The following is an 11,805-nucleotide window of genomic DNA, read 5'->3' on the forward strand; positions in this document are numbered from 1 at the left end:
GAGGGCAGGACAGCCATGGGGAGGGGACAGGGAGGGCAGGACAGCCACGGGGAGAGGGGACAGGGAAGTCAGGACACCCACGGGGAGAGGGGACAGAGAGGGCAGGACAGCCACGGGGAGGGGGGACAGAGAGGGCAGGACAGCCATGGGGAGGGCACAGGGAGGGCAGGACAGCCACGGGGAGGGGACAGGGAAGTCAGGACAGCCACGGGGAGAGGGGACAGAGAGGGCAGAACAGCCACAGGGAGGGGGGACAAAGGCAGAACAGCCACGGGAGGGGGGACAGGGAGGTCAGGACAGCCATGGGGAGGGCACAGGGAGGGCAGGACAGCCATGGGGAGGGGGGCAGGGAGGTCAGGACAGCCATGGGGAGGGGTGCAGGGAGGGCAGGACAGTCATGGAGGGGGACAGAGAGGTCAGGACAGCCATGGGGAGGGAACAGGGAAGGCAGGACAGCCATGGAAAGGTCAGGACACTCCAGAGTTGGGCACGAGGGGGACAAGACAGTGTCCCTGGGGTCGTACCTCTGAGGATGCTAGGAGCCAGCCCAGTGGGGAACCTCCCCTCCGTGTGCTAGGGGACACTTGGCTCCCATGTCAGGGGTCCTCGGGCGTTTTCCTCAGTCTGTCCCCTCCTCCTGGGGTCCTGCCCCTTCCCTGTGTCCTCCCGCTGGTCCCCCCGGCTGTCCACGCCAGTGGCCTGGTGAGGCGGCTCTGGACTGCTCCTCAGCCTCCCTCCCCGTGCGATCCCCGTCAGTCTGCTCTACAATGTGGAATTCTTTGATTCACTCTCCCCTTTTCCGTGAGCCGTGCCCACTGGAGCCAGACCCTATCAGGAGTGAACTGGTCCGTCTGGGTTCGCCCAGGTGCAGCTGCGGGATCCTATCCCGTCCGCCCTCCGGGAAGCAGCAGCTGCCCAGATGGGCGCCCCACATCCCCTGGGGCTGTGAGGGGATGCCCCAGGAGCGGCAGGAAAGCTGGGGGGCCGGTCAGCCCTGGGGTCTCTGAGGACATGGCCGGGCTGAGCACGTGGCCCCTGCCCCCACCTGCGGGGGAGGGGACGTGATGCTCAGGCTGCGGTTTCCGGGGCTTTGATGTCAGATAGGACGTATGGGTAGGAGCCTCCTGCTTCCACCCTTGGATCTGGGTCCCGGTCCCCACCCCAAGCGGCGCTGAGTTGCTTTGGGGGTTTGCACGGTGGAGAGGACCCCCCAGTCACATGGGAAAGCTGCGGACTCCTGTTCCTTCACGACGCCCCCCGAAGCATGTGAGTATGTGCTGTTGGGGGTGGCCGGGGGCGGTGGTGTGAGGCCAGCAGTGAGTCCGGCCCCAGGCTGAGCCGGACCTGGGGGCCTGGAGACCAGAGCCGGCCGACGGAACCAGGAAGGGGCTGCAGACAGACTTCACCCCTGAGCCCAGACACCAAAGCCGGGGAGCAGCAGGGGGTTCTGCAGCGCAGCGCCTGTGTCCATCGGAGGGAGGAACGGGAGAGTGGTCTAAAGCCCTGACGTGAAGATGCTGGTGCAGAGGCAGACCACGGCCTGTCCCTGCTCGGGCCTCCGCCACCTGCCAGGCACCCACGGGCATGGAGAGATGGTGACGGTGAGGTCCACAGAGCCTTCCAGAACGTGTAGGCCGCCACATGAGTGACAGCCTCACATGGTGCCCACCTCGTGGAAGGGGTGACCGCTAAGCTGTGTGCTGGGATGGGGCTGGGTGCAGGGAGGAGGGAACAGTACTCTGGAGGGTGGAACAGTGTGTGCGAGAGCCCTGAGGCAAGCGGGGGACGGCGGGCTGAGGGACCACAGGTCTGAGGGGTGTGGGAATGCGGGGGGCATGGGGAAGGTGAGGGCGCCCCGCGAGGTCACCCAGGCCAGGTCACAGGAGCTCCTGGGTCTCGTGCAGGATGTGGATTTCATCTTTGTGATGGCAGCTGGTGGAAGGGTGTGATTGGGGTGACATTTTGGCAAGACCCCTGGGCTGTGAGGCTGTTGGGGTCACTCACCCTCACCAAGGCCAGGCTGGCGGGGAGAGGGAGATGAGGCCACATGGGAGGCCAGCCTCCGAGCAGCGGGGCAGCCGGTCAGCCTGGAGGGCCGGGGTCGGAGAGACCTGGGGCTAGCAGAGCCTGGAGGCGGGGTTGTGGAAACTGCTCTGGTGGTGGGTGTCCGGAACACTCCACGAATCAGCTGTGTCCTAGAGAGCAGCTCCCAGGCCTCAGATCCTTTCCAGAAAAAGTCAAAAAACGTACACAAGCTGGAAATGAAAAGACCTCTCTGCTGGAACAGCGGGACCGGTGTGTGGGGTGGGGGGTGCGAGTGTGTGTGTTTGGGGCTAGACCAGAGACTAGGGGGGAAAGGGTTTTCATCCTGTCGCTCCCAAATCTTTCCATCCCTCCCTCCTTCTATCTCCCCCTACCCCCTCCACCCCGGTCATACAAGTCATTGACATCGGAGGTCAAGGCCAGAGTGTCCGCTGTGAGCTCTGGGCCTCAGACTCTGCCCTCATGGAGCCCTTTCCTGTGACCCCCACCTTCCCTGCCCTGGGAGCCCGGGGACTGTCAGCCGCCCCCACGGACAGGCTTGCTGCTGTTACCATCCGAATGCCCACCTGCGTCTGGGGCTGAGGTGCTGTCCGGCCCTGCCTTTCCAGGGTCCACCATCACCCACAGACACAGGGAGACCAGCTCCGGGCCTGAGAGGTCACCAGCGCCTTCACCAAGGGGGTGTTCCTGTTGGCATCCAGGGTGGGACCTCAGATGACAGCCCACGGCTCCTCTGGGCCTTCCTCTGCCCTGGGAGGGGTCTAGTGTCTGCGTCTTGGGGTGGGTCTGGGGGAGAGGACGGGTGTGTTGGGCAGGAGGACAGGCACGTGGGCATGGGGTCCACCTGACAGCGCGCGCACGCTGGTCACTGTGCATGCCTGGCCTTGGAGGACCCAGGACAGTCACGGCTATGTCAGAGGCAAACTCAGAAAGCTCTGGATGACATGTCCTCGCAGACTCGAGATCAAGCCCACACCATGGATGTCACTGAAGGACTCTAATGAGATCCACTTGTGGAAGTCCAAAATGGCTCTTTAAGAGAGGGTTCTGAGTCTGGCCTACAGTTTCCTGAGTTAAGAGGCAGACCGGCAAAAGCAGGACCATTGAGCCTCTCAGGTGGAATTTCCCCGCCAGCATTTCTCTACTGTTTGGGCCATTTACTTCCCAGGGTGTGTTCATGCAGTAAGAGGACTCGGGTGCCACCAAGCGGCCGTCCTAGGGACGTCAACGCCCTGCGCTGTGTGGGACCCACCAGTAACTTCTCCTTAGGTAGCAACACTCTGCATTTGAGTTACATCTTTAGGATTCAAAGTGAGAAAACCCACAAGAACTGCTTGTTCGCTTATGGCCACTGAGGCCTGGGAAGAGGCAGCCCCTAGCTCAGGCTGTTCAGAAGCTGTAGAGATTAAGGCACGAAGCCGACTTCTAATTTTTTAGAGATAGGTACGAGCCACGGAAAGTACCACAACAGGCCTGTCTCCGGGAGTGTGGGTCGTGGGGACTGGTGTCCTGGAGTGGGGTAGGGTTCTGCCATCAGGGCTCCCCACCCAACCGCAGGCCAGGCAGTTCAGCTGCGGGATTTCTACAGAGCAGTTTTAATAACTAGGTGGGAAGTGGACAGAAGCACAATCTCTAGGGTGCAGTGCCAGCTCCCGAGGAGGGCTGAGCTGTGATTTGGAGAAATGAGGCTCCTTCCTATGAGGGACCCATGGAGAGCAAGGCAAGGAGAGCCACTGTTTGCTGGGAGCCTTTTCTGGGCTTGTACACAAATTAGGAAGGATTTAGCATGGTTTTAGGGACACCCCACTCCAGGTAACTGGATGTCAGTTGGGTGTATTTGTGTGGGTCTATTTCTGGGTTCTTTACTCTGTTCCACTGATCCGTGTGTCTATGTCCCTACAAATACCACAGTCTTGATTCTTTTGGCTAAATAATAAGATTTAAAATTTGGTAGACCAGTTCCTCCCATTTTATTATTTTTTTTTTCAAAATTATGTTAGCTATTCTAGTACCTTTGTCTTTCCATATAAATCTTACAATAATCTTATCTATGTCTACAAAAAACCCTGCTGGGATTTTGGTAGGAATTGCCTTAAAGCTGTATACCAACTTGAGGAGAATTGACATCTTTTACTCTGCTGAGTCTCAGTTGATGAACACAGTAAGTCTATTTCCTTAGATGTTCCTTGATTTCTTTTATCAGTGTTGCATTGTCTTCAGCATACAGATCCTGTGTATGTTTCATTAGATTTACATCAAAGTATTCCACTTTTTTGGGAGTGATTAAAACTGGTATTCTATTTTTAATTTCAGTGTCCATATGTCCATTGCTAGTATGTAGAACTGTAATTGATTTTTGTATGTTTATCTTATATCCTGCCACCTTGATGAACTCATTAATTCGAGGAGGTTTTTCTTTGTTTGTTTTTGTAGATTCCTTAAGATTTTCTACCTAGATAATTGTGTCATCTGCAAATGAGATACTTTTATTTCTTCCTTTCAGATTTGTATTCCTTTTATTACCTTTTTTTGCCTTATTGCCCTGGCTGGAACTTTCCGCACTCTGATGAATAAGAGGATTGGGAGCAGGCATCCTTGCCATGTTCCTGATTATTCACCATCCATTCATCATTCCCCATTAAGTACAGTGTTAATTATTTTTTAAAAAGATTTATTTATTTATTTGAGAGAGAGCGAGTGTGTGTGTGTATGAGTGGGAGGGGCAAAGGGAGAGGGAGAGAGAATCTCAAGCAGACTCCACACTCAGTGCAGAGCCAGACACTCGGGGCTCGGCACCACAACCCTGAGATCACAACCTGAGCTGAAACCAAGAATTGGATGCTCAACTGAATGTGCCACCCAGGAGCCCCTAAGTACAGTGTTAAGTTTTTTGTAGATGCCTTTATCAAGTTGAGGAAGCTCCCTCTATTCCTATTTTTCTGAAAATTTGTTTATCACAAATAGCTGCTGAATTTTGTCAATGTTTTTTCTACATTGATTGATATGATCATACGATTTTTCTTTGTTATCCTAATAATATGGTGGGTTACACTGATTGGCTTTCAAGTGCTGAATGAGCCCTGTATCGCTGGTATAAACTCCACTTTGTTATGGCGTATAATCATTTTTATATATTGCTGAATTCTATTTGTTAATATTTTGTTAAGGATTGTTGCATCTGTAATGATGAGAAACATTAGCCTGTAATCCCCCCTTCCTTTTTTTTTTTTAACTCTTTGTGTGGTTTTGGTATCAGAGTAATATTAGCTTCATAAACAAATTGGGAAATGTTCTTTCTTCTTTTATTTTCTGCAGGAGGTTGTGTGGCATTCATACTAATCCTTTAAAGATTTGGTGTAATTCTCCTGTGAAATCATCTGGGCCTGAAAATGTCTTTTTGTGGCGTTTTAAAATTGGGAATTTAATTTTCTTAATAAGTGTAGGGCTATTCAGATTATCTAGTTCATACTGGATGAGTTGTGATAGCTTGTATTTTTCGAGGAATTGGTCCATTTCATCTAAATTGTCAAATTTGTGTATATAGAGATGTTCATAATATTCCCTTATTATCCTTTGATGTCTGTGGGGCTGTGGTGATAACTCTTCTTTCATTCCTGAGTTAATAATTTGTGTCTTCTCTCTTTTTTGCCTTGTCAGTCATGCTAGCTGTTTCCTTCCCAATGTTTATGTCTTTTCTTTCTTATTATTGTCTTACTGCACTAAGACATTCAGCCATGATGTTGAATAGGAATACTGAGAGCGGACAACCATGCTTTGCTGTCAATCTTAGGGGGAGAGCAAGCAGTTTCTTACTATTAAGAATGATGTTAGCTGGTTACATTTGTTTGTTTGCTTGTTTTGTTTTTGTTTTTTTAAATTATCAGTTTAAGGATGTTCCCTTCCAGGCCTAGGTAGGATTGCATTTTATTTTCGGCTTCCTTCTCGCTGAGTGACAACTTCTGACCAATGGGTGGAGAAGAGGTGGATGGCTTGAAGTCCTCTGCATGTCTATGTTTTCCCTCTAGTGTGGTGACCAGCAAACTCCTGGGAGTGGCTGTTTGATCACCTGGATTCCCGAGTGGCCATGAGGTGCAATATCTCTACTAATCTGTAAAGGAAATTGCAATAAACAAGAAATAAATCTGATGTTTTAAGCCACTGAGATTTTAAGGTTGTTTGTTAATGCAGCATAAACCAGCTTATGTTGAATGACACTCTTGATATGTGAAAAGTTTGCCTCATGAAAGGGATAAGATACTTTTGAAATATATTAAAAAAAAATTGCCTGGGTGGCTCAGTCGGTTAAAGCGTCTGCCTTTGGCTCAGGTCATGATCTCAGAGTCCCGGGATCGAGTCCCGCATCGGGCTCCCTGCTCGGCGGGGAGCCTGCTTCTCCCTCTGCCCCTCCCCCTGCTTGTGTTCCCTCTCTCGCTCTCTCAAATAAATAAATAACACATTTTTAAAAAAACTTAAAAACAGAAATGTCATACAACCCAGCAATTCCACTTCTAGGTATTTACTTGAAGAAAATGAGAACACTGATTTGAAAAGATATCTTCCCCCCATTTCACTGAAGCATCAATTTAACAACCAAGACACAGCAGCTGCCTGCATCCTTCCGCAGAATGGATAAAGATGTGATGTACATACACCCAGTGGAATACTACTCATCCACAACGAAGAGTGAAATCTCGACATTCATGACGACACGAATGGGCCTAGAGGATATTGTGAAAGACAGACGAAGACAAACATCATTTGATTTCACTTACATGTGGAATCTAAGAAACAAAACAAATGAAAAAATTAGCCACAAAGAAAAACACAGACTCATAAACACACAGGACAAACTGGTGGTTGCCAGTGAGGGGGACAAACCAGGTGAAGGGGATGAGGGGTACAGACTTCCAGTTATTAAATAAGTAAGTCATGAGGCACACAGAAAATACAGTCAATAATAGTGGTAATAACTTTGTATTATGGCAGATGGTGACCACAGTTACAGGGGTGACATTTTGTAGGGTACGCAGTTGTCGAATCACTAGGCTGGACCCCTGAAACTAATATGACATTATGTGTCATCTACACCTCAGTTAAAAATTTTTTAAAAATGTTTAAAGTTTCCCTTCTAGCCCAAACTGTAATTAATATTTTTCTAGAAATGTATCTATTCCATCTATATATTTAAAACAGTAATATTACACACAAACTTACATATCTATAACATTTATATATAATTTTACATAAATAAAAATATGTGTATATATTGTTATATGTAAATTGTTCTTGTTATTTAAGAAGGCCTTCTTCTGTGGCTCCATACCCTACATTAGTAACACTAAAAGTCTGTGGAGAACAGGTCTCTGACCGCTGTTCTCAGACCCCCCTGACCGGGGAAACCTCTATTTGGTCCTAACCCAGAACAGGTTGGTGCATTTTTAGGCACGTGAAGCTCGATGCCCAGGCTTCCTGGAGGCAATTACCCTCACGTTTCTGAAAGACAGCCTTGCACGTTCAGAAGAACACAGACTTTGACTGGCGAGTAACTTATTTACGGTTTTCTATCGGTATTTATTAGATTAAGTGCCCAGCCATTTTTCACTTGTCCTTTGTGAAGTTTGCGTGGCATGCAGCGTTAATGGGCACACCGCCCCTGCGGCCCTTTTATCTCATCCGTCAGGTTTAAAAGAGACCCCCGTCATGAGTGCTGATCCCCAGATGTCACCTGCTGTGGTGCCGAAGCCCGAACCCTGACCGCGCCTCACCCCCCGAGCCGCGCATCCTGCACGCATCGACCAAGAAAGACCCAGACGGACTGCTGGCTGGTTGAGTTCTTTATTGCGGGAGGAGAAGTGGCTCAGAGCAGAGCACCTCAGGCTGGCGCCCCGAGGACCCCGTCCCCTGGAGGAGCGGGTCCCACAGGACCTGGGGCTCCGTCCCTCCTGATTCCTCTGATGGGGGAGGGAGGGGGCGATGTTGTATCTGGGACCTGAAAGGGACGAGGGCTCCCCTGTGATTCCTGGGGAGCCTGTTGGGCCCTCGCCAGCCCCTCCCAGGTGGGGGATGAGGGACGACCTTTCCACCTTGGGCTGAGTGGTGGTCAGCCCACGCCAGCCCCCCACGCTTGCCCACATCCTTGCCCAGAAGAGGCCATGGGGACATCTGAATGGGAGCTTGACCGGGACACAAGGAGGACATCCCAGAAAGGCCACTGGAGAGAGTGGGCCCGTGGCCAGCCTGGCCCCCGTGGTCACCAGGAGGGACACCAGGTCCCAGCCATTCCTGCAGAGGGACCAGGGCCTGACGGAGGGACACCTCCTGGGACACCTCCTACCGTGCACGTGCCCAGGACGTGGGGGCAGGGCTGGTACGCGTTACCCCAGGAGGTGGGTCAGGCAGGAGCTCACCTAGATGCGGCACTGCTCTGTGGGGGGAGGGAGAGCCGTGGGGGGTGGTCACAAGTCGCCAGCCCTGGGGGACAGCCCTGGGCCCAGAGGGGTGTGGCAGAGGGGGTGGGGCTGGAGACCCTGCCTCAGGGGCTCTGCACCTCCCACCCCCAAGCTGGGGGGCCTGGGGAATGGGGGCTACCGTGGGAGATGGCTGGGCCCGGCGCTTGTGGCTGTCTGGTGGGTGAGCCCCACGCGCAGTGCAAGTGGGGACGTGGGGAGTGGCGGTGATCACCTTCCACCTGCGTCGGGTTGAAGAAGAGCCAGATGTGCACGGGCAGAGTCTCGAGGGCTCTGTTGAATTTCTCCATGACCTGGTTGTCGACCTTCAGGGTCCTGGCTGTGGGGGGCGGTGGGTCAGTCCCTGGGCCGCGGGGCTTTGACGACCTCGGGGAGACCCAGGGGCCCCGCCCGGGGAGCGAGTGCAAGAAGGACACACCAGCGTCCTGAGGTCAGCTCCCAGGGTGGCCTTCGGGGCTCAGCCCACCTGCCTGCAGGGTCCCTGTCCCCTCCCCTTCCTCCCGGGACAGCGCTGGGAGGAGAGGGCTCCACTCGTAGACAAACCCCACCCCCGTCTTCTGCCTCAGCCCCCACTCGGCCTGTTCCTCGTCCCCGAGTCCCCACAGCGGCTCACAACTGATCACCCTTGCTAACGTGAGCCACGGGGGCTGGGAGGCAGCCCCTCCCCCTCCCGTCCCCAGGGCCTGGGGTGAGCGCCCCAGCAGGACTCCGCTACGCACCCAGGGACTGGCACATCATGCCGCTCTCAGCGGTGGGCGCGGGGGCCTCCATGCAGAAGAACAGGTAGTGGGCGTAGTCTGTGTCCAGCACGGAAATCTTTCTTTCCCCTTGGTCTGGAAAAGAGGCCGGAGCAGAGGCCTGAAATCTGTCTGGGTGCCCCTCGAATCTCCCTCGCGTCTCAGGCCACTTCCCTGACCCCAAGGGCACGCCCCCCGCCTCCCCAGGCCTTTCCTCCCCCCACAAACTTGGGAGAGGGCAGGTGGGCCCTGTGGCAGGGGAGGGCTGGAAGCCGTGGGGAGGCCCCAGGGGCCTGACCCAGAGGAGGCCGAGGGCAGGGCGGGAGGCCGCTAGGCCCAGGGGACAGGGCCGGTGGGGTATAGAAAGGCTGGAGGCGAGGCGGGTGAGGCCCAGAATGTTCCAGAAGCAGGTTCCAGGACCGAGAGGCAAATGCACTGTGTGTTTATGCACAGGTCTGGCTTCTGTGGACATGTGTACGGAGCCACAGGCCGCTGGGCCCGAGCAGGGAAGTTTCTGCACGCCTGCCCTCAGACGCATCCCTGCACCGACCCCCATCCGCACGGCCACACAGATGTCGCAGCGAGACAGATGCTGTTCTGCTGTCTTCCCTTGCCAAGCAGGGGGCGCAGGGGCCAGGGGGCTGAGCCCGCCCCAGAGGGAGTGGGGTCCCCAGGCCTCATCACCCCGGCGAGTGCCCTTTGTGGTGTAGACGCGGGAGAAGCAGGGCCTGACTCTTCCCTGCTGCCAGGATGCGGAGGGGGCACTGCTTGTCTGGGGCCCCCTGGGGGTGCTGACCAGGGTGGGGGTGGGCGGCCCCGCAGGCACGGGGCGGGGGCACTTACAGTCGACCGTGAACACGGCTGGGTCCTCAGTCTTCTGGGCCATGATGTTCCCCTCAACGCATGCACTATTTTCCCTGAAAAGCCAAAGAGTGCTGGGGTCCTCCATGAACCCCACTGTAGGGACAGGAGCCGGCTCCAGGAAGTGTCACACGCCCTGCAGACACCCAGCCCCGCCTGGCCCTGGGCCAGCTGAGAGCAATGTCATGAGGGCTTGGCCCGAATGTGAGTGGCCCTGTGGCCCTGAACAGGTGATTCAGGTGAGTTGACAATGGCGCAGACAAAGCCAGCCGGGACACCTGCCTGGTGGTGGAGGGCGAGTGCCAGCTCGAAACTGACCCTCTCTGGGAGGGGCTGGGTTACAGCACTTCCAAGGACCTCATCATGGGTCACACTCAGAGTTCCTTGAGCCCCCGGCCCCCACTCCAGGGGCAGACAGGGCTCACGGCAGGACCTGCCCAGGCCCCCGGGGCCGCAGCCCCACAGCTGACCAGCCGGCCTCCACACGGGCCTCTCTGCGCACTGACCCGGGGCCGCCCTGTGTGGTCGGCCTGTTGGCCCAGAGTCCGGGGCGGGGGCTCCGAGGGCACCGGGAACCACCCACAGGGCGCCGGCTCCCATCAGGACCCTGCCCTGCCTGCCCACCTGCCTGTCCAGGAGCCAGACCCTCGCTGGCCCCCAACCCCAGGGTGGGGGGCACACCCACCATTTGCGCAGAATGATCTCCAGGTTGTCCTCGGGGGTGGGTCTCAGCTCCTGGACGTACACCCTCAGGGGGGCGGTCTCGGCGTCCAGGAGGGAGATGTCGCTGGCCGCCATGGCCATGGAGTGCCACGTCCCAGCCACCTGCGGAGGGGGCCTTGAGCTGCCGTGGGGGGCGGGAAGGGCCCCGGCCCACGGGGGGCTCGCCCTCCCACCCCGGCCTGCTGGCTGGTCTCCTGCACACGTTTCTCAGGCAGCACGGCGAGTGAGTCAGGACTCAGCACGTCTGAGGATCACCGACCACGTGATGCCCGTGTGCGGTTCTTGCATGTTTGGAACAACCATGCTCTCTACCCCAGCGCTGTCCTGAGGAAGCTCCCACTCAGGGGTGCGTCTGCGTCATAGGTGACCACCCCGGGAGCGAGAGGGAGACACGGAGGTGGCTGGAGCCAGCACTCGGGGGATGAAGACGTGCCTTAGCTCTGTGCCTCACTGATGTGTGCAGTCGGCCCTCCTGTGCTCTGTCAGCTGCCCCTGGCCCCGGCCCCCAGCACCCGCCCCACATGCCCATACCTTTCTTATATCCAGGGCCCTCGTGGTCTGGGGGACGACGATGGCCTGGATGCCACACATGAGGGCCAGGCCCAGGGCGAGCAGGAGGCACTTCATGGCTGCGGCTATGGTTGCGCTGAGCTCCCGGGAGTGAAGAAGGCCAGGCAGCGGGCTCAGGCCCTTATGTGGGGGCGGGGGCCCCCGTGAGCCAGCACCGTCCAGGCCCCCGGCCACGCGGTTCCCCGAATCCCCCGTGGCTTAGCCCCAGGGTCACAAGGACATTATCTTCCAGGACAGCACAAGGCCTTCTTTCTGGGACAGTGTCACTGACTTCCCCCTGAGTCCAAACAAGAAGGTCCCTATGTCCCCGGGGCCTGGACAGTTCCTGGCAGGCCCCAAGGGGAGGGTCTGGAGTGTGGGCCCAGGCTGGCCGCCAGCATCAGAAAAACTTCCTGGGTCGCGAT

General features: G+C 55.9%; 1 protein-coding gene across 1 annotated transcript; it reads right to left on the bottom strand.

The window, feature by feature from the left end:
- Positions 1-8,450: 8,450 nt before the first annotated feature.
- Positions 8,451-11,458, bottom strand: LOC118018096 (beta-lactoglobulin-2-like). The gene is made up of 6 exons (XM_035016569.1): positions 11,363-11,458; positions 10,794-10,933; positions 10,091-10,164; positions 9,230-9,343; positions 8,725-8,829; positions 8,451-8,467 (listed from the first exon to the last, which is right to left on the bottom strand). Exons 1-6 carry the CDS (start codon positions 11,456-11,458, stop codon positions 8,451-8,453), a joined length of 546 nt encoding a protein of 181 aa, XP_034872460.1.
- Between the last annotated feature and the right edge of the window lie 347 nt (positions 11,459-11,805).

The sequence above is a fragment of the Mirounga leonina genome, unplaced genomic scaffold (genome assembly GCF_011800145.1).
Source record: "Mirounga leonina isolate KUSES-001 unplaced genomic scaffold, KU_Mleo_1.0 Mir_170, whole genome shotgun sequence".
Classification (NCBI taxonomy): domain Eukaryota; kingdom Metazoa; phylum Chordata; class Mammalia; order Carnivora; family Phocidae; genus Mirounga; species Mirounga leonina.

What these genes read in the sequence shown, in the direction of transcription:
- LOC118018096 (XM_035016569.1), bottom strand. Translation starts at nt 11,458, where the DNA reads ATGAAGTGCCTCCTGCTCGCCCTGGGCCTGGCCCTCATGTGTGGCATC. An exon ending in GAGATCATTCTGCGCAAATG is followed by an intron (nt 10,165 to 10,793) that starts GTGGGTGTGCCC and finishes TTGGCTTTTCAG; the next exon opens with GGAAAATAGTGCATGCGTTG. An exon ending in CATGATGTGCCAGTCCCTGG is followed by an intron (nt 8,830 to 9,229) that starts GTGCGTAGCGGA and finishes CGCCCCCCACAG; the next exon opens with CCAGGACCCTGAAGGTCGAC.